Source organism: Lepeophtheirus salmonis, chromosome 7 (genome assembly GCF_016086655.4).
Source record: "Lepeophtheirus salmonis chromosome 7, UVic_Lsal_1.4, whole genome shotgun sequence".
NCBI lineage: Eukaryota > Metazoa > Arthropoda > Copepoda > Siphonostomatoida > Caligidae > Lepeophtheirus > Lepeophtheirus salmonis.
The window spans coordinates 18,915,634-18,943,030 of record NC_052137.2 but is presented as its reverse complement, the minus strand read 5'-3'; the positions used below and the strand labels follow the sequence as shown (position 1 = coordinate 18,943,030).

The 27,397-nt window shown below is 31.4% G+C and overlaps 1 protein-coding gene across 5 annotated transcripts in view; it reads right to left on the bottom strand.

Annotated features, from left to right (window-relative positions):
- The window catches only part of LOC121121834 (neuronal calcium sensor 1), a 202,557-nt gene that overhangs the window by 47,420 nt on the left and 127,740 nt on the right, over positions 1-27,397 (bottom strand). For all 5 annotated transcript variants that reach the window (XM_040716826.2, XM_040716829.2, XM_071889952.1 and 2 more), the window contains one exon: positions 2,210-2,287. In XM_040716826.2, the coding sequence (XP_040572760.1) occupies positions 2,210-2,287 (78 nt within the window). The remainder of the gene's footprint in view (positions 1-2,209; positions 2,288-27,397) is intronic.

Sequence of the window (27,397 nt, the reverse complement as noted above, 5' to 3'; positions counted from 1 at the left end):
ATGACACTATAAAATACGGACAGTTTAATGAAATAATGTAAAGTAGTTCAAATATTTATTAAATTTATTCAAAAAGAAAAATAAAGTAAGTGCCATCTAAAGACATAAAAGAATGTTTCTGCAAAGTACTTGGCATAATAACATTACTTTGCTGTTAGTAATGACATAAATAAACCTAAAAATTATATATATGTTCCATACAAAGTTGGTTTGGCAAGGAAAAACAGTACTAATAAATTTATGCAATTATTATTTTTGGCACTTTTAATCAATATTCAAATACAGAAACAAGAATTCATATTCCAATACATATTTTTTTATTATACAAAAAACATTTTAAACAGTCAGACGTCTAAAATGCCTCATGAATTTAATTTTTAAATATAACTCTTAACTCTATCTCCTTCAGTTTTTTGCTAATTATGTTGATGGTTAATTAAGTCAAATAAGATATATCAGATATGTGATGCGTCAACATAAAAACAATTATGAACAAATATCAAGAAAAGGAGAAAATCCTAATTATTTTTTTTTAGGTCATATATGAAATATTGGCCAATGTCTCATATTTAGTCAGTTATAAGTTTTATTTTTAAATTTATGGGATGAGATAAGATACCCAAGAAATGAAGCTATAATTTAAAAACTTTATTAAATATAAGTGACTTATATTGGCTAGAAATTGACAATAATTCGCATAAGAATATAAATTTAACCCATGGTCAATTTTGAGAAAAAATATTCCCGATTGTTTGTGTATTAAGAACATTGCCAAAATATTCATGTTTTCAATTAAAATGCAATATATTACACATATATTGCATTTTTACTTAATTATATTATTTTAATACCCTTCACGACTTCACGAGGGATCGACTTACCTGGTTCTAGACAAAGACCGAAAGAACACTATTCCCACCTTAAAATATCATCCTGTGGACGCCACTGAATTGGGTTCGAATTCCCACTTTGGATTCATTTAGCTATCAGAAAGTTATTTTTATGTATGGTTGGAATCCAAAACCGAGATTTTAACCCAACTCAGTGGTGTCCACAGGATGACATTTGAAGGGAAGGGCTTTGTTTTTGTATTTTTAAATTAGGTGTTTCTAAAAATGTTCTTTGTCAACTGGAAGGGGTGATTTTCCTCCCCAAACTATCATGCAAATCTGTAGTTCATTACATTCTCTATTCGTTAGCGACAAAAAACTACTTAATCTCATAAAAACAGATTATGTATATCAATTTTATATTTTTTTTACTAATGAATATAAATTTTTTCAAGCTTTCTTAGGTTCTATTTTTTTCTCTCTACTGATTAGAAGGGTCCTTTTTGACCCAAAACGTACAAATCAATTCCGAGGTCATTTTAATTTATTAAATGAAGCTGTATATTGTTACTTTTTCTTGAATTTTTGAAATGCCAACATAGTTGAAACCTTTTTGAACATTATTAAGGTAAATATTTTGTAATCTCTTTAAGAACAAGTCATCAAGTTTATGATTTAAAAGATGTCCATAGTTATGGCCTTTTATGCATCACGAAACTTCTTATAGATCAGCTGTTTAAGCAATTTAATGCATGGAGGAGAAAAAAAATTAGATTACTTTTGTATTTCATTTTTTGAGGAAAAAATTTATTAATCCAGAGGTAATCACCGAAAAAACAATTTTTTGCACAAAAAATTCAAATATATATTTTTTTTTCTGATGCATAATTTACCCAAATGACATTTTGTTCAAGGAAAGAAATCTTTCTGTAAAACCTCTGTAACTAGTCTTGTGTCAGTTCTTATTTAGGATTGAAGACATCAGACTTATAGAATTTGGTACCTGATGACGGCACTTAACTTTATTTCTCTTTTCATTTCATCACTATTAGGACTGAGAGTCTAAAGGACCGACAGTCTTAAAAATCGGGCCGGTCCTAAGACTGAATTGGGCCGAATAAATGAGAACTGATCCAAACAAACTGCTTATATAACCACGTATTTTAAGTGCCAGTCCTTCTTTGGACTCGGAGTAGAATTCCAAATCAACATCGGAGTAATTCCTTTCTATGCCCTTGCAGAAAGGATCAGGAACTGCAACAAGTTACTTTTTTTACTAGCCTGAGTTATCGAACTTTTCATTACTTTAACATTTGTTGTGTAGGAATTCAGTTTGATTATAATTGAAATTAACTTTGAGTTTATATATATTAACTTACTTTCAGGATGGAGTCTTATGTGATGTGAAGGAGGATTACCCAGTTGCTGTGTTTCTTCTTGTTTTCCAAAAGACATATCTGAAATTAAAATTTAAACAGATTTTTAAATCAATTATTTATATCCAATGATGAAAATACAGTTTAGAGTGATTATATTAAAAAATATGAAACCGAGCATCAACAAGGTAACCCTGATAATTTGAAGAATGTTTATGAGGGGAGAAAGAATAATGCTTAAAACGTTTCATTAATTGAGCTACAATCGGTTGTGACAAGAGAGGAAGGAAAAAAGGATATAAATTTGTTAGAATTACTCCAATGTCGATCCCCAATTCTACTCTGTGTCCAACAAGGACTTACAATTATAACTCCACAACAAATCCTCAGGGTTACGATCCGTCTTTTATGAGCACCACAACTGTTGAATCAGGGTTTCAATATAATTGAATCTATTTTGGAAAATAGTTTCACTTTAAATAATAATTACAACTGCTAAGGAAAACAAAGTTGCTTCTTTATACTACCAATTACAAATTAACGGGCCATATAAAAAACACTCCGGATTTACATTACTGTTTATAGTCAGTTTGTCTCTGGAGGACTCATTTGTGAGTATGCTCTTAATATCTTACAACTGCATGACTACTTGATCTAAAAAATAACAATGTAGCGCTGAGTTTGTGGGAACGTTTTATATATTGTATTTTGTTGTTGGCTATGTCTGTTCAAATTGCTACTTCTACAGATAAATTGTATAAGCGGCAAGTCCATTATCTAATTACAACATTGGTTATTCTGATACCCAACTATACATTGAAACTTTCGTTTCATTTTGATCTATTAAAATTACAGGGTTATTATGTATTTATGAGTAATATAACTGATGGCATTTGACCTTCATAATGTACCAAAGAATGCCTATAGTTTAGTCATTTGTATTAAAATAGTAAAAAATTAAACCTAAAAATACATATATCGATTATTCATGGAATGTTTAGTTATGAAATTATCTTCATCCCAAGTACTATAAATCCTTCATTTAAAAAACAATAGCTTTAGAATGGCAAATTTATGGAATTAGAAATAATAATATAATTTATAGAAATAATTCCTTTTTGTATAGTTAAAAAAATAAAAAAAGGTTTAATCGAACATAAACACACAAAAAATACTATCTATGTATTGCATATATCAAATGCGAATGTCTCTCTGTGTGTGAGTGTTTGTCCTTCAATTATAGCCAAACCAATGGATGCATTTTCCTGAAACTTTTTATGTAGGTTTTTAAGGCTCAAGCAATGGTTCTGGTAACCATTTTTGAGGCCATGTCGGTCTTCAAATAGCAACTTTCAAAAAACAAATATTTTGACTAACAAACTTTTTCCTATAAAATAAAAAATAAAGACCATAAAATTTAAAGAATCATCTTTCTTTTATCACTTTATCTTTCCACCCTTTAAGAAAAATAAAGTTATAAGATTTAGAGAAAAAAAGAGATAATTAGACAAAGGATTTTTGACAATAATATGAAAGCTGAGCGAACTATTGAAATATTTTTTCTTTTCTAAGTCTTTTAATCTCCGTTGAACATGCTGCGAGAATAATTCTTAAAATTGTAATATGTTTATATCTTAATGTCCCGGGCAACGCCGGTAAGACCTACTTTATCATCTTATAGAAAAATTGTCTAAATATACATAAAAATATGGAGCAAGATTAATTTTTAAAATTTTATGGTATTTATTTTTTGTTTTATTTGAAGTAGAAGAGTTCAGAATTCATTTTAATTTCTAAACGTCCCAGGTAATGCCAGGCAATTTTACTTACTTTAAGTTATGAGATCCCATCACTATTATGTTAATTATTCATAAATATTATTTTGGTGAAAAAGTAATTTGATATTTCCGACTCTTTCTTTAAAACTCAGTAAATCTTGTTCTTTATTGCTCATATTGGATCATACGATGTATTGTTGATAAGGTGTAAGTGTATACGTCATAGGGTATATGAAAGTATTGCAATCGGGCAGTTTAACCGATAACTATGGTGCATGGAGTCTGGAGGTCTCAAATTTTCCCATATCTTACATTTTTACCAACTGAATCGGAAAAACAAGTCGAAAGTGACAAAGAAAATTTGTGATGTATATGGGGCCGATACTTTTATGTTCGTGTTGCACAACAGAAGTTTGAGTGATTTTTGTTTTGCTCAATTCTTCCTTTTACTGAGAACAACTCGAGTCGTACACATCTTTCATGATGCGCCAGACGCTCTAGGGCTCCGATGGGAAGCTCTTATTCATCCACCCTACATTCTGGATCTGGCACCAAGTGACTATTTGTATTTTTTTTAAATTTACCCATACTTATTTAACTTACTATTATAAATATACTTTATTATACTTTAATAAATTATCCTAATAATATTCACTATTTCAATGTAACAATAAAGACGTCATACTTATTAATAAATAATCATAATTAATATCACTATATAATAACGTGCTTATTACTAATTCAAGTCAAGTAAATACTAATTACACTGTCCAACAGCAAAAGTGGTACAAAACCAGTCTTTGCTTAGTTTAATAGAGTTTGATCCCTTGATTCCAAATATAGCCTTACTTTTTTTCTGCTAGTCTCGTAGCCTTCAGAAAAAGGCTATACATTTTTTGTTATTTTTCGCTATTTTTAAGGTTCAACCCTGTGTTAAGCTCTGCTACTGAAGATAAGGACATATTATATTATTTTAATTTTTTGCAAAATGTTCAAAATTATAAAACCATTTTTAAAATGTCTGCACCATGCATATAACTCAAGTTATTATTGTTTAAAGCTGAAAATAGGTGCTTTTTATTCAGAGGCAATATATTTATTTTTAATGTGGCCTACGTTTAGTTTTTAGTTCCAAAGACGATTAATTTTTATGAAAAATAAACGAATCATATATTAAAAATATTTATAAAATGACTGGCAATATTTCAAAGAGATATTGCAGTCAATGGTAGGCATTGAATTCAAATTTCTGGGATGAATTGAAATACCCGAGAGTGTGAACTGTAGTTTTAAAACTCCGTTATATCTACTGGTTTTAATTTGGCCCAATGACGTCTGATAAACATAATTTATTAGTTTCGTAATTACTTTTTTTCTGCTAGTCTCGTAGCCTTCAGAAAAAGGCTATACATTTTTTGTTATTTTTCGCTATTTTTAAGCTTTCTATAAATGTGGCTGATGTTTGGATATTTTAAGTACAATTAGCGGTGCCTCCAAAGGATTAATCAGAATCCCTTGTTCATTGAAATAAACTATAATTTGTTGAAAGATGTATTCTATGTTCAATTTTGAGAAAAAATATTCTAGCTTCCTTTTGGTTTGATTATTTTTTTTAATGATTCCCATTGAATTTTCTAACAAAAAAAAAAAAAAAAGCTTTGGCACTCCAGACATACATGAAAGCGTTCTTGTTATTCTACCTTTAATTTAATTTAGAAATCTCATTTGCAGTATCCGACTTTTTTATCCTCAAAAGCTGTACAGCTTCATTTAAAGAGCGCGCTAGTATATGTATGTAAACTGTACAAGACTGTTACTACCTTAGAATAAAAGACAAATGTCTTTGCCTTATAATTGGAACGCTGAAAAAGAACAAAAATAATGGCTGAACGCTGAACAAAGAATAAAAATTGACTGGGAATGCCAAAATAGTTGAACGCTTACAAGCCCGAAAGATTCTCATTTCTATTGCAGAATCACGTGATATTCTATCCTCAAAAAGCATAACTTTAATCTATGGGATCATATGTCTCTCTCCTGTGAGTTCCTCGCTGGACACCCAGCCCTATGTATGTTTAAGTCCTTGTTGGACTAACTAAGAAGATAATTGAGAATCGAAAACAGAGTAATTCCACTTTCGATTTTACTTGTTACGGAGTATTATTTGCGATTTGTTTCATCATCTCAAGACTTCTCGTAGTTTATCTATTGCACCACCACCTGCTTTTCTAACAAACATAATTTAAAACTATCTGGGTTACCATGTTAATTATTGCTTTCTTCCTTAGTGTACCACAAAGGGCTTGCGATTTACAATCCTTAATATGTTATTACTCTATCTTCATTGAATACTTATCAAAATATGTCTTTCTCAGAAATATTGATATTTCTTTTTTTTTTAAATTTCCTGTTCTGACAAAAAAAGAAGAAGAAGATTGTTATATATTAGTATTAAAAAAATAGAGTGAGAGAACATATAGATTACATCAAAAGAGGAGAAGAAGCTACTGGACCGTTACCCACAAGAAAAAGGGACTCCAAATACGGAAGTGATGAGATTGACCAGAGAGGGAGAGTGTATTTGGAAATTCAACACCATGAGAGGAGGATTAAATAGGAAATTGTGAGGAAACTACAACGACTACTGTATCATACTTTTCTTTTTTTAAATATTAGAATATTTAACTGTCAGATTATGTATTTCTTTTATTTATAACTATTATAAGACTATGCAATAAAATAAAGGTCATGGAGCACCCACAGGACCTTACATAAAAACTGATATCTTTTTTCTTTTTTTTCTTTTTCTTTTTCTTTAAAAAGATGCATTAAAAAAAGAAATCAATTTTGATTCATTTGTGGCCAATTTAGTTTTTAATATTGATTAAGAAATTTATACTAATTATTTAGACTAAAATAATTAATAATTTAGATATAAGGGTATTAAAACAAGTTTTTAGATGTTTCATATTCAAAATTATTTTTTAATTAACTGTTATAAACCGCTAAACGATGCAATTTTTCCACCCGTAATATTATTAGAATCTATATTTACCCAACCTAAGCAGCTTATTATATTTAAATTTCTTAATAAATATGTATAACTAAATTGATCAAAAGTAAATCAAAAACTACTTTTCTTAAAGGATTTAAAAAAAAATGAAATATAGGCTATATTCTATACCTTCAGCTAGGATATAAAGCACTAACATTAAAAATAAAAAAAGATATTAGCTTCTAAGTTAGGTCTTTCATTTTACTCAATTTGTGGTTATGGTTTTAAATCGTAGTTATTTCCTAAAAACGTGAATAAAAAAAAGAAGGATTTAAAGGCCCAATCTTTTGGTGTTGAAAGTTTTAATGGTCATATTCGTGTTATACGGCTTAAATAACAATAATAAATGTAGGTTTCAACTTGCGTGTCGAAATGTTGTTGAATAATGTAATCAGTTACAATTGAAAAGGAGGAGTCCAATATATTTTTGTATACAGAAAAAATTCAGCTTTTTTCTCGTAAGTCCAACTTGGATAATTGTTGGTTGTCTTACTCAAGAATTAATCTTCAATCAAATTGTCCTTTGAATAAATTAATAGGATTAATAAACTTTCTTATGAAGCGTAACAATTGAATCATTTCAAGTTTCAAGTATAAGAATGAATTATTTTTGTGGATATGCATTATATATAATATAATTAATTTTAATCAGAAAAAACCATGACATTGTTTCTATAACGTAATAAGCTAAGACATTATTTTCAATTTAATATAGTCTTAATGAAGAAGGCAAACAATTCCTCAATATTGTATTTTTAATTCATTAGAGAGAAGTTAAGTTGTTGGATACATTATTCTTAATAAATAAATGTGGGCCATCAATACAAAAGTGAACTAGAATGGCTAATTATGTTTCTTTTATTGGTAAAGTGGAATTACCAATTACGAACAAGAAAACATTATAGCATTAAAAATACTCCATATAACCTATGAATTGTATTTGAAGTGGTAGTGTACAACGATTTAAATAATATGAAACACCGCTAAGTTAAAAAAAAAAAAGAAAATGTTGTCAGCCTGTAAATTTGAAGAATGTTTGGAAGGACAATAAGCTAGCTGTCATAACGTTACATTAAATTTGCTATGAGGTGAAGGAAATAAATACAAATCCCAATCAATATAATGAGTGCTAGGGTACTTAGCCGAATGGACAGGTTGGCGAAGGACCACATTGCCCAGAAAAAAAAAAATGTACCGGGTGGTCCATTAAAACCTGAACATTTTGAATTTTAAACTTTAGCTAGATATATTTTATTAATTAACAATAAAATTTCAACAAAAAATAGATGTGTAGCTTAACTCTATTTATCATGAATGTTGTCGCTATTAGCGGTAATTATGGCTTCCAGGCGGAGAAGCCCTTGCATATCTAGTCTTCTTTAATGGTGTCCCAGTACTGTATGACAATGGCTTTGAGGAGCTCAATATTTAGATAACAGGCACTGGAGGTCTTCCCCTCGATATGCACCCATAAGTTGTATTCGAGGGGGTTAACATCAGGGCTCTAGGGGGCCAAAAGTGTCAAAAAAAAAAGTTCAAAAGAACTTAAACGACTCATTCAAAAAATCTTGCAACGGAAGATATAGGGTTCTTTCATTGAGGGTGTCAAAAATGGCTTCTCCACTCTCACAATACTCTTTCCACCCAATTTTTTGATAGCTTTCTTAACAGTCTGGTGCAAAACCTCAAGATCTCTTGCATGGGCACTCATGGACTTGAGGACATTGGACTGGGCTGTTTTCTTTAACTTCTCCGGGTCCAGTTTGACCTTTTTTGACAGATCCATTCTTCCTCTCCGCCGTTTCAGACTTGTTGAGGGGGTAGACAGTTCCCCGAAGACCTGTCTACACCGTCATTGTTTTGTAACTAATTGCTTATGCTTTAATATATGGAAATATGAATTAATTTCAATCACTCAACCTTTATTAATTATTGAATTACTATGTGTTCATATTTCAATTGACCACCTGGTATCTATTTGACAATGATTCATACTACCATAATATGTAATTATCCACTAGAAGACAAATACATCTCGAAGGATTTAAAGTCAGAGACGACCTCGCGATATAGAAGTATCGATCAGGACTTGACTATGTACATTAGAGCTCCAGCGGATTTGATCTAAACGATTGATCCATTCACATTGTCCATTGAATCTCAATTATTGATTGTTTGACTCCTTCTATTCTTATAAACATATTTTGTTTTTCTAATTTATTCGTAGGGCAGTTGTCTTGATTTTTGTTACAACGGTTCTAAAACCAGTATGAACCAACTTTTTAAGCATTTTCATAATGAAATGAATCAATTATTATTCAATCAACATTTAATCAATTCCTTGCAAATAATTAAACATTTTTATCTTTTAAAATCGGGAATTACTGCGACGTGGATCTCCAATTTTACTCAGAGCTTATCAAGGACTAACACTTAATAACGCCAAAACAAATCATCAAGACTACTCTTTGTCATTCACAAATTAGTAATTCCGTTTAAACTTATTGTTCTTTCTTTAAGAATAAAAGTATAATTATGACAGTTTAGGTAAAAAAAAATGTTTTCAGGTAGTAATTACAAAAAGAGCACGATCTTAAAATTTCAATTTTTTTATCATTGATAAGTATATTTCCTTCTCTAGGAGCGACCGTGAATCGAACCAACTGACATTAAGTTCTAGAGGAGTATTACTACCGAGTGTGTTGTGGACTGAACTACGAAACTCATTGATTTTCCTCAAAATTAAGTGTGGATTACATTCGAAGAATTATCTTGAATTTCAATCAACAAGTTATTCTTGATAACTCTTTAGATGCGTCGCAAATTGTACTTAAAATAGTCACAATATGCGAATGGCATATTGAGAGATTTTGTTTGAAAGACTCTATCGCACCAATATACCGTCCAATTCAAAATGAAATAGCCCAATTTAAAGTGGAATAGTCAACCACCAAATAAGACCAGTAAAATTATGAATGAGAGTATTTCAACTTATGAACTAAATTATCCAACAATTATGTATCTGTATATACCTATAATCATAAGTTTGTGTGTCCTTTATGGGTGTCCACACCGTTGGGCCTAGCAAACTAAAATTTTGTACATTTGCTTCTTTTGAACCCATAAAGGCTAAAAATTTCGGAGGGAGGGGGTCATATATTGGATTCTTATTTTATACCTGAAACACAAAAATTGTTTTGTGAACCTTAAGGAGATGAGATAGGTGGGTAATTAAAAATCAAAAAGTGATTGGCATCTCAAAAAACAACTATAGGAATAATAGCGTTTTTTAAATTTATTCAAAAAGTTATGGCCAAAAAAGAAATTGGTGAAAATTGGAGTTTCGTTTTTTTCTGGTGCAATTAATTGAGTATTGGATTGGTAAATTAAATAAAGTTTCTAGAAATTTGTGTGAAAATTCGTATGCATATAAACTTTACTATAAAAATTTATGCTTAACTGAAATATTTGTCATTTTCCAAATAATTTTTTTATATTTTTTCTAATTTAATTTTTTCATCAAACGTCAATTTTGAATTTTTTAGAGAAATGCTACAAAACGATATAAATTTAAACTTGTTAATTTAATAAAAAAATATTTTCATTTCCGGAACATTTTATTACATAACTTTTACAATATTTGCAAAATTGATCCAGTTTTTAAGGGTTATTTTATCAACAAGATTATTCTCCCTAGCTTTTTGATTTCGTAAGTACAAATAAAATCTTGGTAGGTTTATGTTCCTCTTTACAAAGGCAATAAATGCTATTTTCTACTTCTTTTTTCCAAAATTAGTGCAAACATTTTTTGGCATTTTTCTTCAGCAATTTAGATTTGGTATTTTTTGGCAAAAATAAAAGATGGATTTTTGATCTAAACTAATGATTTCATGCACATAGGTCGGTATATTTTTTCATGTTAAAAAAACAATTTTTATTTTTTAAACTCATAAAAATGCATATCGTATACAATACAGGTGCCAAATTAAAATAATACTCTCGTACCAAAAGAGTCTAAGGAATAACAAGAAATAACATGACAGCTAAGCTATTTTCCTGCAAAACATTCTTCAAACTGTCAAGGTTACTACATTATTTGTTGTTTTATTTTACCGGCATGTCGTAAAATTTACAGCTCTACCAAAATATCTATTTTTATAAGAAAGTATAACGGAAATGAAAGGATGTTCACAAGGCACCAAAAATAAATAATTATTAAATTATAGGATTGACTTTGGCAGCAAAACTAGTGAAAAAGAAAAATATATTTCTCAGATCATTGAACTACTTAATAGCCTATAAGAAAAATTATTATCCTTTTTTTCCTCCATCTATTGAGTTGCCTTTACAAAAAAGCGTAGTATGATGAAAATTATAGCTATGTATAATTTTTTTTGAAAGCTTAACAATAAAAATAATGATAAAAAGCAATTCAAGCTTTTTCTTTGTAGTAAGATGGATAATTTTGGAAAAGAAATATATATGCAGATTTTATGTCTTTGGCTGTTACGAAATGATTGAGACTGCCCCATTAAGACAAGAAATTACATTCAATATTAAAAAAAAAAAGTACTCAATCATGTCATATAGTCTCCTTTGGCTCGGATAGCGTAGTTGCAATGGTTCTTCAACTCTCACAGCTGCCTGGAGAGCTCCTCTTCGTTCCCTAACTTCATCACTCGCTGAACGCTGCGCGTTTGGTATTCATAGCTATCAAATTCGTAATCCTAGAGCAGATGCTTCAGCTTGCAGAAGATAAATCGGGCATACAGATTAAGAGCCGGGCTGTAGGGACTTTTTTTGATCGTTTACACCTTTCTACGTGTTAAGAACTGCCACATCACTCACTCATCCTTTTAGCCGGAACAAGACAATGGGATACCCACACGCTAATGAGGGGTTTGAAGCGGAAATCATCAGTTTGGATTCTAAAAACCGATGTGGGAGTAGGAAAAGCTCTGCTGAGACCTCTCGAACGCTCTTTAGTAGTTCATTGATGTCCTGATGAGACACCTTTCTGGATTTTAAAAGTGTTATGCAGGATCTCACCAGCCTACCAAAAGATGGTTGCACGACTAGGGCCGGCATCAGGGTAAACGATAGTGATGTAGATGTGGATATCAGACACTGTTTTGCCTAGTCTGTAGCGTAGCAAAAAGTACGATCGAAAATTGTGAGTCTCCATATTCAGCGACAAATTGAGAAACATGAGGAAATGTGGCATGTAGGCATTAGCTATTTAGTTTCTGAATAACTATGGAATGTTTTTCACCATAAAATTCATGAGAAAATCGATGGTTGTGGAATTTTGTAGATAACTCTTCTCCTTTTCCTTCAAAGAAACTTGAAAGAAACGAAGGAATAACTATTTCATTTCATCTTATCGTCAATAAAACATAAATGATTATGATCATAATGATTGATGTAATTGTTAATACCACATTCAATTATATGGTCAATCATTTCAGGAAAATGAAAATAAGAATAGTTGTAATTAATTTATACATTACTTTATCTTTTACAAAATATTTCGATAAAGTTCTTATCTTTTCTACACAGGAACATTTTTATAACGAGGCTTTATTTGATCTATTCGGATTCAAAGAGTTTTGAGTCCACACGTTGAAGAAGTTGCTTAATCACAGCGGATTGATAATTTTGATGTATATAATTGGTATCTGATTATTACTTTTTAGTGGTAGTACCCAGCATAGCTCAAGTAATTAGTACTCAGCCACAAGACAATTTTTTTTTAATAATATAGAAGATAATTCCCCCTATCCAGGACTACTGTGCTCAAGGTCCAGAAGCTTGTCAAGGAGGGAAAAGATCTGAAAGACCTGCCCATATCTCTGGAATGATTGAAGATTGGCTCGCTGCCAACATGCCATTTTGGAACAAAGAAAATTGGCCACCTCAATCACCTGATTTGAATTCCCTTGACTACAGTGAATGGTGGCAAATTGAGAAGAAGGCCTGTGCTACCCACCACCCGAATTGGGACTCATTGAAGGCCAGCGTCAATGAGCAATGGGCAGCCATGGACGACCATTACATCCTCAATGTGTGCAAGGCCTTCCGCGGGCACTTGGAGAGTGTCATAGCAGCTGATGGCGGTTATATTCAGTAATTATATTAAATTTTACCCCAGAATAAATTCTCTTTTATAAAATTCTCAAAAAAAATACGTCATACGAATTTTATTACACGTTTAATTATTTGCCACAAATAGTCCGCGTATTTATGCAACTACCGGTACAGTGCACCCTCTGACAGTTTTTCATACATTCAAACATACATCAGATGAAATCTGGTTTATCTATGAGATAAGAAAGGGGAAAATGAACGCATTAGGCGTTGCCAGATTCTTCGACTATAGAAGCCATTTTCTAAAAAGAGAGTTTTGGATGAAACATAAGGTTTCACCTCAAACGATATTCAAATCAAGTCTTGTACGGATTCAAGCTTAAAACAGCCTAAAAAACATCCTTTGTGTTCAAGAGAAAACATTTGTGTGCGGACGGAGTCTTAATGTGTTTTTGAGATCAATGGCATTCCAAGGCCTGAACTTTGTTATATTAACTTTTTAAAGCTATTGAAAGAAGGAACATTTGCGATGTTGTTACCTTTATGGTATCACACAACCTTTTACACGAAAAAAAGCCAAAATCAGCTGATAGATAGCGCCCATTTAGTGGCAATTCTTCTCAACTATGGAATTATTATTATTAAAAAATTAAAAAAAATCCGAATCAACTTCATATTATATTGATTTGGCTTATTTTTAATCAATTAACCTCATCAAATAATTTGATTTTGGTGGCCTTGCTGTCCCTTAATGATTTGCTAATGAATTATAATTCCTGATCCGGTTCTTCTAATCTTTGAGGAGACAGATTAGAAATGAGGGGTTTAAGGAATTACAATATCTGACTTTTACTATAAGATAATAACTCCATAATAACCTATTAAATAATGGAAAGAAGAAAACACAAAGACTGTTTTTTCTTTTCTAATTTCTAAAATTAGTTATTTCATTACAATAAAGACAGCCTTACGTATTACTTATCTAAGTCAACAATGATCATAAAAAAATATATATAGAGAACTGAGTGGAAAATGTATTATTCTGTATGAAACATTACGTCTTGTCAAAAAATACTAATCTAGAAATAATATATTCTCTTACGTTTAAAAAAATTAATATTCTTTTCTCTGACTACTATTTTAAATTATGATCTCACTATATAGCTATACAGTATATTGGTAAAAGAGTGTTTAATTGGTTTACATATGTTTTGTGTCTACACAAAAGCAAGCTAGGATTATTTATCTTAAATGAAGCTTACATTTGTATTCTTCTACGAATAATTGACCATTTCTATCGACAAATTATTCTTATTAACTCCTTGGGTGTGCCGCATATTTTTCTCAAAAGTGATTATGGGTTACATGTGTCTTCTTCAACAAGTTATCGTCAATTTCTATTAACAAACCATTCTTATTTGTCCTTTGGCTACTTTAAAAATTGACCTTAAAGTAACTAATAGTGATAGATTTTATACAATTATAAGTCCATACGGGGTCAAATTAAGTTTTCAAAATCAAATTATGCTTATTCATTGTAGGCAAAACTTTTGGTTATCACAATTCCTAGCACAAAGCCTAATAACTTACTCAAATATGTGGATCATCAATATTAAAACAATCTTGAACAAAAATCAAGAAAAGGGAAAAACCCCAATTAATTTTTTTATTTCATTTATACACACAGAAAAATATTTTGCATACATATTTGAGCCAATTATTGAATTTGTATTCCAATTTTTGGTTTGAGTTAAGTTATCCACGAATTTCAAATATAGTTTAGAGCCTTTATTAGATTTAAATGTTGTCCCCCGTTGTAGCCCCTTTTCGAATTAAATCTATAATATCTGATTCTATTATTATGGCAATCAATTTTGGCTACTTTATGTGAAATTTTTAACCTAGCCAATGGATGAAGAAGAATAATCGTAAATAGAAATTGACGGTAACTTGTCGAAGAATATACCCAACTCAATTTTGAGAAAAATTATTTTAGCTTGCTTTTGTATTGATGGGTGACATATATCACAAGAAGGATCTAAAACTCAACTGGGGAAAATAAGGGGTTGGTTTTTGGATTTTTTTTAAATCCATAGCTATCCACATAATTTTTATTTTTTTTAATTACATTTTTGTGAAAAAAATTCAAAAATTAGTTTTTTTCAAATAAAAGTTCTAAAATCCATAACTATTCACGAAAAATTAAATATTTTGTGAAAAAAGTTCTAACTTTAAGTTTTAGCTCTGCTTCATAATTTGTCCGAATGACGAAAAAAATCTAGACAAAAGGAAGATTTCATTTAATTGTTTTCGGGCGGGGGGTATACATCCCCTCTAGCCCACCCCCAGCAGACGCCTCTGATAAGGTACATCATGTACTTTTCTTAATTACATTAAAGGATTGGGAGGATAAACATCCACCATACTCAAGAAGGTGATCGAGGATGTTACATGTTATATCAACACGGAAGAAGCAAGTTGGTTGTAATAACGTTTTAGGCGTGTAATTTCTTATATTTACTAATATCATACGTATACATGAGTTTGGAACCCTTAATTTAAGTAGTTTGACGATTTTTTACTATAAAACTTCATGAATGTCATTTAAAATAAATAACCACTGATCATTTTACAGAAAATAAAAGAAAATTCTTTACTTATTGGAAATGGGGAAATTAATCATTGATTAAATAAGTATTATATTTATATTTAGCTTGTTTATGTTAAAATTCTAAACTAAAACGATCTACTATAAACTATAATTAAATAATAGGTGAATTTCAATTGTAAAACCTCCATCTATCCAATAATTTTTTTTTTTTCTGTCCATTTGATGTAAATATAAGAAAGAAAAATAGGGTTGGTTTTAATACCTCGCTCGGGGGGGATAATCAGAGGCCTTAATAGTATGATATACTATTCATTATTTTGGATGAAGTACGGAGTAGTTACCAAATTGGTAACCTTGGGTAGTTTATATGGTAAAACATCGGAAGAGAGAACATGTTTCTTCTCTAAACAATCATTGAATACATCCCAACATTATTTATTGGAAAGTACGCATATAACTAATATAATGGACAAAGTGATTGAGAGTGTTTTTTTTTTCAATTTTAAGTTTCATCTTGTGCATAAAATTTTTTCTTATTTTTATACCGGCCCATATTAAGCAGAAATTAATTACATAACTAAAAGAGTACGGGTTCCGTTATATAAATTTAGATGCACAAGAACACCATTGCCTAAGGATTTTACTGTAATATTGGAAAATATTGTATTTAATATGTTAAAAAATTAAAAAAAATGTTTTTATAAAATAATAAGTTAAAATATAGTTGTTCCAAGGTACAAAAAAAAATATCATGACATATGTAACACCACTTGGCTGACAATGCGTTATATCCCGAGTGTTGCAGTAGTTCTCTGCCATGCGTCCAATAAGTCTCTTGTCTGGGTTGAGGAAAACTGCTACGACCACGTCACCAAGGATCAGTGGCCCACTGCAGCCAGATATTAATCTGATGGATTATTTTGTCTGAGGTCACCTTAAGGCACACACTAATAGACTTTTTAACACAACTAAGGCAAGCCTGGTGTCTGGAGCACTCCAAAGAACTCGTCATCCTGGCCTGTTCCCGCTTCAGAGGCCATATTGAGGCATTTATATCGCATAAGCCTCAATGAACTTGTTCTTATTTGAAATAAGAATATTAAAAATTAGGTAATTGATGTGGTTTTTTTTTTTGTAAATACGAGAGAGGGAACGGATTTCATCTTTGAGCCCTGTAAGCTTAAAAAAACAATGTAGTAATTCGTTAAGTTTTACGAATTTATACGTCTTCAGATATGATATAATAGCTAAATGATTTAAATGGCTCTATCAGAAGCTCCACAAAGGATTTGTATTACTTTTCTGTTTTGATCCGCTGGATTATAACTTTAGGGCTATTGTAGTTATATTTTTTATTAAAAGATTAACTCTTATAGAAAGAAAAAAAAGCTCCACATTATGTAAAATTTAGCTTAATCGTAATCTTATATGACTTATAGTTATATTATATTTTGCAATTATTTCATTATTTCCTACTAAAAGTTAATAAATACATATTGAATAGGGTGGCCCTTATTTTGTTCATAAAAAACAATATTTTAATTTTCCTATTCTAAGTTGATGCTAATTAAATTTACAAAATAGAAGGATTATACAAGTAAAAGTAAAAAAAAAAGAAGATTGTTAAAGACCCCCCTAATATTGAATTTAAATATTGAGCAGTCAATTATGTAAATTAATTATTTTTTAATTAAAAAAATCAACACGTTATTCCACTAATATGAAAATTACCCATTACAGGGAATAGGTTAATTAATATACCATGACATATATATGGAGTTTTAATTTTTCAATCGGCATGCAACATTTATTAATTTTTTATGGTTATATGTACTTTACTCAATATGATATAAACAAGAAAAGTATATAGTATTTATTGCTCGATTCGAGAGTCTTGTTCAATTCAAAAATTATTATGGCATCCAGAAAAAGGCAAATAAATATCTTGTACAGTACCGGGTGGTGCATTAAAATCTGAACACTTACTAATTCAAAAATTAATGACTGTTGAGTTATTGAAATTAAATCATATTTTTATATATTAAAGCAAAGACAATTAGCTACAAATAGTAAAAATCAAATCAAATCTGAGATCATTAGCTCACGTTTAAGACGAGAAAATGATACTTTAACCCTGCTGCACGAATTTCCGTTCGTTCACTCCAAGCACGAACGGGGGTCTCCAGGACCACCATCTATGCTGTAAGTAAGTTTAAAACGTTGGAGAAGAAGATAGTTTCTTTTATAAGGCCAAACTGGATCCGGAGGAGTTAAATAAATCAGCCCAGGCCAATCCCTTCATGTCTAGAAGGCCCTTTCAAGAGATCTCTGGGTTTCCCAACAGACGGTTAAGATAGCTATCTAAAATGTGCGTGGAAAGAGTCTTGTGAAAGTAGAAACGCATTTTTGACACCATCCATGAAAGAAAACTATATCTTCCGTTGCAAGATTTTTTGAATGAGTCTTCTATAGGGTGTCCACGATAAATTGGAACTATCTTAAAATTTAACCTGATTGATAAAAATGGAATTTGGAGTGTATTTGTTAATATGAAAAAGTTAGACATGATATTTAACAATAAATTTATTCAACATGTCCTCCCTCAGCAGCCACCATCTTCTCCATCCTGCCCCTAAAGAATTTGCATGCCCTGATGACTTGCGCGGAATCGACAGCATTCCACTCTCTCGTAATGGAGCCCTTCAGGGCTGCAATGCTCTTGTGGCTGACCTTGCACACCTCCATCTCCAACTTCCCCTACCAGTAGTAATCACACGGATTGAGGTCGGATGAGTTGGAGGGCCAGGTGTTGCGATCCCAGAAAGTGATGTCGTGGGAGTTGAAGAGGTTAGTGGTCCTCATGGCGATGTGTGCGGGCGCTGAGTCTTGTTGGAATATGAACTCCCTCCCAGCGGCCGTATCCATCATCCAGGGGATGACGAACTCCTCCATGACTTTGTAGTACCTTATCGCGTGAACCCTTTCTTTGGGATTGAAGAAGAAAGGAGGCATCACCTCACCGGTGCTGCAGATGACACCCAAGGTCATCGCGGAGGCCGGGAACTTTTTGATGAAGATCGCAGGTACCTCTTCTCTCTCCTTGAGAAGCCACCTGTCATTCTGGACGTTGTAGCTTCTGTTGACAGTCCAGTTCTTCTCGTCGGAGAAGAAGATGATTCTTCCTCCATGGCTGTTCAGACCATTTAGGAGACGCTTACTGTTTGTGAGCCTGGTGGCTTGATGGATGCGTTGAGGATGTGTTGCTTGGCCATTCGGTATGACCTGTACCTGAGGTCCTCATTCACAGCCCTGGAGACCAGATGCTTGCTCACTCCACGGTTCTTGGCCAACCTGGACAAGGAAGTCCCTGGCAATGCCTTGATGGACTTCCAGAGGCCTTCAAGGAAGCGGGGAGTGCGGATTCGGCCACTTCTCATGTTATGGGCCGTGTGGTAGACCTTCCCCTTAACCTCCCAGGCATTGAAGACCCGGTACACCGTGGTCTCGGGGTAGTTAAGAAGCTTGTAGATAGCAGAGGGCTTGTGTCCCGCGCGAGCCAATTCAAGGATGACGTCTCTCCTTGCTAGTTCCATGATGACTATTGTTTTTTGTAAAAACAATTATGGTGGAAGTTATAGTGTATTGTTCACGCAACCTTTTATATTAGTATGATTTAACCCCAAATATCCACATTATGGATCTGGATGAAGTTTAAAGTATTTCCAATTTATCGTGGACACCCTACCCTGTAAGTTCTTTTGAACTCTGTTTTTTTTTTTTTTTTTTTTGGCACTTTTGGCCCCTTACCCCGTATGTCAACCCCTTCGACTTATGAGTGAATGTCGAGGGGAAGGCTTGTAGTGTCTGTTATCTAAATATCGAAGTCCTCAAAGGCATTGGCATACCGCACTGGGACGCTCTTAAAGAGGACTACATCTGCAGGGGCTTCCGCCTGGAAGCCATCAGTGCTTCTAAGAGCGGATGCAGTAATGATTAAGAGAGCTCAGATACACATCTAATTACATCATTCTTTTGGTTGAATTTCGATTATTAATTAATAAATTATATCTTTTTGAAGTTTAAAATTCAAGGTGTTCAGATTTTAATGGGCCACTCAGTGTAAGGTTTACATATTAAATTTCATTTTTTTTTTAAATGTTGTTGTGATCGTTGATGTTGTTCTGGATCAATTTTTAATATTTTCTATTTTTTTATTACATTTTTATTATATTTTAAAAATAGATGGATAAAAAAATTTAAATCTCTCTTTTAGAGTAAGCATAGTGATTTATAAGAAGATTTTGTTTTCACAGAAAATGTCTTACTGTTCACGAAATCTTAAAGACACTTTTAAAGATATTCTACTTTCTAACGCAAGAGGGTGGAATTTAGTTGAAAATAGTTATGTGAAACTGACCTTTCCTGATAGAATTTCTTAATATAAAAAGGTCATAGGAGGAGTTGATCTCTTGGATGCAACAACAGCTGTCTATGGAGAGAGAAGTATATCAAAGAACGGGTGGTGGTCAATATTGAACTGGTCAGTAGGGCTCCTGCTATTCAAGCCTGGTGACTCATGAAAGCTAGAGCAAATATATAAATATATCGCTCCCTTATATGACTCCACCGTTATATTGAATCAGTCCTCAACTATTTTTGAGGGGAACAGGTGATAATCGCCTTTGCCTAATAAGGCTTTACATGTTTCTCAATTAAGACGTTGCAAATATTTAGGAAATAGCGAAATTTGAGTGTTCCAGACGCAATATTAAGCAACATCTACATTGCTTCTATAGTTATCAAAATAATAAGAACAATTATACTAATAAATTATGATATTCATTCTTAAAGTTTTGTTGATGTAAATACAAAATTAACCTATTTAATTAAGTATTGATAATTTTTCAAGATGGACTACAATAAATTAAAAACAAATTTGTCTCCAAATCATTTATCTCTTTGAAATATGTTAGATATCATTGAGTTACTCATAAATGATTTTTTTGATCAGCAAATTCATTTCAATTATAGCCAGTGATATCATATGTAGCTGTTGTAATAATAAAAAGGAATACCATACAGACGTTAAATTATGATTTTTCTCACTAGGGATTTGCTTAAGTACTGCAAGGAGGTCCGCCAATTCTTGACATTGTTAGCTATAAATCATAATACCTTAAAACTAGAACGACAGTGGTATATCACTATATTTACGGACTGCTGCTATGAAAAATGATTCCACCTGTTAGTAAGCAATGTAAATTACTCAAAATACATACAAAAAAATTATAAAATTTAAAAAAAGATTTAATGAACATTCTTTATTTTTTTTAGTTGAAATCTGTAGAGAAGAATAAAAGAAACACATAAGATGAATAGATAATTTCTTCCATCAGCTGGCAAAAAAATTAACACAATCAATTAAAAAATGACCTCACAAAGAGACAAAATAATCGAGATTGCTGCTCTTCTTCATGTAGAACACCAATCAGGAACTAGTCTATTTACAAGGTGAGGAAGGTCATTACTCACGAAATTGACATCGAGACGAGCTACAACAAGATGTTCCGCAGGTAACATAGTCCTTTTTGGAGACTAATATTCCATTCTTCAAGACTTGCCAGAAAAGAGCATCGAATCTCAAAGCTCTCTATGCTTCTTTTGATATGTACAGAAACTCCATGAGTCCCATTTACATTATTACCATCTGCCCAAGTTTCCAGGGCTGCATCAATGCCTTTATCAAAGTTGATGAAGGCTACATTGAAGATGGAACGACGTAGCTCAATGTCCAACGTGCTCGGGAGGAATTATTATCTTGGACTCAATCACAATATGCGTATGTTTGTGGAGGTAGAAATATACTTTATATATATGGACTTCAAAAAAGATTCTTAGGTCAGATAGAGTAAATGTAACACTAAAATGTTGACTCAAACTTCAAACTCATCAGTGCAACAACTCCATCTGTTTCTGAAATTAAACATGCTAAAATTCTAGATTCAAAATGTCTAGTGCTCAACTATGCATCCGTTATGTCTCCAAATTATAAACATATAGCGTCTTACATATAAATTCTAAAGATATTTGCAATAGGCTCAATAATAATCCAAGTCCTCAAATTTTTTCTGGGACTGTTTTTTTTTGTCAGTCCTATATTCTTGTAGTTCTCTTGTCTCTTTTTAATATTATAATCGTCCATTTTACATTCATAATTATATAAATATTAATATAATTCTATAGAAAATAGTCCAACATTAGAAATAATGCCAAAAAAATATTCATCTGAATATGGTTCTAAAATAATAATGTCTATGGGTCTATACTAAGGTTCTTAATCTTAATTATTAATAGCGTGCGAGTTTTGTTGTTTTTGGCAACCTGAACAATGTTTTTTTTTTTTTCTAAATCTGTTATCATTATTCTTTTAAGCATAGTAGATGAGAACACCATTTGATGTCCCTGTTTGATTATACCTGTGATATTAAAAGACGTTATTTATCATCATCTTTTTCATAAAACCTTGCATTTTACATAAACTAAGATCTTTTTTCACGGTATTTATATGGAAACCAATAACGGGTATGAAAAGGTCCCATTATGGAAGAAACTATTAAAATTATAAATATGTGTTTTTAGAAAATACGATAATATTTTCTTAACAAAAATATTAATTTGTCAAAAGCCCTCCCCCCACTAAAAAAAAAAAAAATGTCGTCAATATTGAATATTTCACCTAACCATATTGCTAAGCTTTTTTGTAAATAATAAACTGTTGGAGAAGTAATTTCTTATTTCCTGCCTTTTTTTTAACTAAGTATATCTTATTATCTAGAGATTACATCGGATCATACGATAAGGTGTTGTAAAGGTGTGAGTATATACTACAAACGCTTTTCAGAGAGTACTCTGATTTGCCGTTTCAGTCGTAAATTATCGTGCATCCAGAATGGGGGTCTCAAACGAGGAAATTCAGAATATTTTACATTTTGACTATCCGAAAGGGAAAAACGTGCAAAGCGACTTAGAAAATGTGCGATGTATATGGGGCCAATACTCTTTTGGTTCGTGTTGCAGAACAGTGGCTCGATCAATTTCATTCTGGTATAGTGGAATTGAATGATCCACCACGCACGGGTATGCATGTCGTCGAAAATGTCCATAAAGTCATGTTACGAGTTCTAGCATTGCCCAGGAAATGAAAATTGATCGTAAAATCGTTTGAAAAACTTTGAAAACAATCATAAAATGTTTTAATCGAGTACCTATAATGTTTATGAAGCTTATTTTTAGTCCCCTGAGGCGTTTTCCCCTTAAAAAGAAATGCTTAATGAACACACAAAATTCTTCTTCGTCCATTTTTTTTTTGAAAATCACTCCACTTCCTCGATTCAAACGAATGACAAATAGAAAGAAATGGACTGATCTTTCTGAAAGTTTGCGTGTGTTCTTCCGAGAGATGATACTAATTAAAAAATACGATACGCACAAGTAGTGTCTTCCCTCGGACTTTGCACGGACTTTTCAAACGACCCTCGTATATATTTATTTTATTATGAATATTTTTTAAAGCAATGGGTATCAAAGATGGACTAGAATTCTTCTTATAGAGGGAGATGTCAAAACCATGAAAACCTATTCAATATTGAATAATAAAAATAAAAAACCACAGGGACCAAACGTTTTTCCTTTTCTAATCGCTAAACTGTGTTTTTTGTCTACTAAATTCCCATCAATAATAATAATTTATTTAACCAAACCCTCTTCTCAATTTTTCTAAATATGATCGAAGTTGTAGCTCTCTAAATAATAAAGAGCATTGGAAGAGGATACAACAGATGTCTTGATGTAAAAAAAAGGTTGGGATATCTCGGAAAGCTGGATTTGGATGAGATAATCACCGAACCCGTATATTGAGCCAAAATTAAACTCCAACTTCAACATAAGAGTCCTCCAAGAAGCCGTCTTTACAAAAAATTATGTTTTGACAACTTTGAAATTTTTTGGATGAAATAGCTGCCTTCACCCCAACAACTCCTTACCCCTATTATTATTTTTTTGGGGTCATTTAAGAGAAGAAGGTTTTTCCAGCTCTCCATCTCAATAAACACTATTCACATTTTCAGTTACCTGGCTCACATTTACGCCTTATTAAAGAAAAACTTTAAAATATGCCATATTTTTTCTGTTCTGGTATCCACCTTAAACAAGCCCCCTTAAACAATACTGTCTAATAAATTCACAAAACTGTTTAAAAAGTTTTGATAGTACAAAATCTGTTTTTTCTGACACTTAAAAAACGCGTTTATTAACTAAAGTCCTAATGTAAAAATGATGAATACCCTTCCTCTACATCTATATGTAGAAATTTTAAGGCGTGGACCTTTACATAAATGTTTTGGTAGATCTGTTGACACTGAAAACGATGAAAAAATTTTTTCATTCGTTTTTTCATTATGGTTATATTTATTACTGATTTATAATATACACACATTTACAGATTCGTGCTAATATTAGTTTTTGTAGTAGTTGTCATTGTTACCGAATGATATATTTATATATGACATGTATAATATGGTAGTTTTGTCAAGGATATAGGTAGTTGTGATGATTTATAATGGATATCAAAGTAATTACATGAGTCAATGCCCGTCCATATAATTAAATTGTATGGCTTATTTGATGATATATTATGGAATTCTTGTCATTAATTAAGGGTTAAAGATTGAGTGCTTTTACATTAATTATTGACCGTCCGAACGGAGAAAATTAACCGATGCCTTAGAACGTCGTTCATTTTTTACTCTATTGTCATTGTTTTTCAAATACTTTTTACCCAAAACCAAAATTAACACCAAGTGGCGAAACAACGACCATGTGTTCTATTTAATTACCTAATGGTGTTTTTTTTTTTTTAATTTTTGGGCCACCGTTGCCAGAATGTATTTGCAAGTGAAAAACAAGAAAATTACTTTATGACGTTGATGATGTCATTACTGGTGACCGGAGAATTTTTTTGGGGGTCAAGAATAGGATTTCTCGAGGGGGGAATGCTTTTGATAATTTTGATTTAATATTTTTATTCTTTTTATAAATACCAAATATTTGACAAAAAATCTTTTTTTTAAACCTTTATTTAGACAACAAATAATTTATAAAAATTAGAATTATCTAAAATTTTCTGGTGAAGATGCATTTACAAAAATACAATTGAAGATTTTAATTTAAAATTTCTTCACCAGATTAAGGCCTACAGACGTAAAATATTTATACATCTAAATTAAAAACATTAGCATCTAAAATTAATAAAATAGAAACATAGTATTAATAGCAGATTTGCCTTTAAACCAACATCTAGCTCGGTTTTGTTTTGTTTTTTGTTCTTTCTAAAAAGTTTGAGTATCTTCTGCAAAGTCCAAAAATATCTTGACGTATGATATCTAATTATATCAGAGGCTCAGTCGCAAGCACCTTTGATTTCCCTAGGGATTTTTAACTCGAACGCTCCACATCTTACCACCACCGACATTAAAATAGCTCAAACTTCCTCTGCAACCACTGGTTCTCCTACAGTTATATTTATAGCTAGCTACCTCTTTACATTTAATAAAGCTTTCCCTATCGACCTAGCTTTAGGAGTTTTTTTCTTTCTTTTTTGATAACACGCTGAATAGAATTATCGCCGTTATTATATTAACGTTATTGTCCTTCAGGCCCCTCAGGCGTAAACTAATAAATGATCTCAGAATATGTAATTGTGAACATTCCGAAAAAAGTGGCTAATAGTATTGAATAATTTATCTCAATCTTCACATGTAGTGCTGAATAACAATACTCCTGTGGATATTTGAAATTGAGCTGTGAATTTCGCCAACAATTTAAATTAGAAACTTAAGAATATTGAATGAAAATCCAATATTAAGCATTTAATTTGTAAGCACTGATCAAATTGTTCCAAATACATATATTTATTTTCTAATTCTAATTTTACGATGGATAATCTCAAGCAAATATATTGTTTTAAATATCCAGGTACGCAGCCTCTTCTATCATTCAGTTTTTCAAAATTAAAGATTGCGAATGCACAACCTTTTCGATTTTTGAGAATTCAATAACTCATAGTGCTGAATTTCCTAGTGAATATTGAGATATCATCGAAAAACTCGACAAATTTTATTGACCTCGACATATCCAAGACAATGCTTTACAAAGCTATTTGTCAATTTATCAGAAAAGGGATTCCTATCTTCCTATTGGGCTGAAGTGTAAAAAACAACATTATTTTGCTAATTATATAAATATTTAAAAAAATGTATCAAAAATCTCATAAGTGAAGCTAATAGTAGCATATAAAACAAAGTCGAATTCTCTTTGTTTCAAAAAATTAATAAGTTATTTTCTAAATCTTGAATTTTCATTTTGTTTCGTTTAATAAAAGATTTACTCTAAAAAAATATTTTATTCATATCTTAAAATAATAATACATTTTTATAATATATATATATAGAGGTATAAATCAAAGAAAACCAGGATAAAATATAAATAGTTAGCTCATAATTTTGAACGTCGGTATCTATGTCATTAATACGTATTTTTAAAATAACTAATAATTAAATATAATAACTTTGTTGGGAAACATTAATTAATAATCTTTATTAGTGTGGAAATCCTAAATCTTCATGGGGGTAACATTTCAATTTAGTAATAACCAATTAATTTTTTTAATAAGATGATTAAGACTAACTAAGTTTCGAAATTGCAAGTCTTCAGAGGTTAAGAGATCACTTATAAATTGTTATCAAATAATCACTTAGCACTCAAAAATTTACAAAATCTATATATGCAGACATCAGCAAAATATAGTAAGCATTGCATACAAAAGTATATAGAAAAAAAGCTGCATATTCATCAAGAGTCTAAGGTTTTTTTCCCCAAGGGATTCTGGATGATATACATCGAGGAAACGGAAGGATTCTTAACAATGAAATATTTTTTTACAGAATTAGAGACGAAAAAAAGTCGATTTTGGAGGGAACAGGCGTCAAGAGCTTCAACGAAGGAGCTATGGATAAGAAATGATAACTTTTTGTTCCTCGCTGAGTAATTCATTCGGGAATTATTTATTTTTGTGGAACTCTCCAGTTCCAAAGAACTATTTATATGTAATATCAGAATATATTATGCTTTTTACACCAAAATATTGAGACACATTATCTTTACGAGTCTAGAATTCTCTTGCACTTGTTTTCCGAATGACAAAAGAGACTCAGTAGTAATAAACAAATTATGCGTGAGCTTAAAGTGTCCAGGTTATATAATTATCCGTAAAGATCATATGTCACTAAATCCAACTTATAAATAGAATTTAAATAAGTTATTACTCCGTTACATTCATAAAGAACACTGAAGGATTCTTATTAATGAAATAGCTTTCTTAGAGTAGGAGACGAAGCAGAGTTGACTTTCAAGAATTTCAAAGGAGGAACTATGTATGACGGATAAAAACTCTTTCTGATACTCACTGGGTCTTTTTATCGTTTTTTGAAACTCCTTAGTTCCTATATGTGGAAGTATACGATGATTCGGTGGAAGATCTGGAGGAATTTATGACTAGGGGCAATAATTTACGAGATCAGAAGTAAGACACTGGCACAATTTGT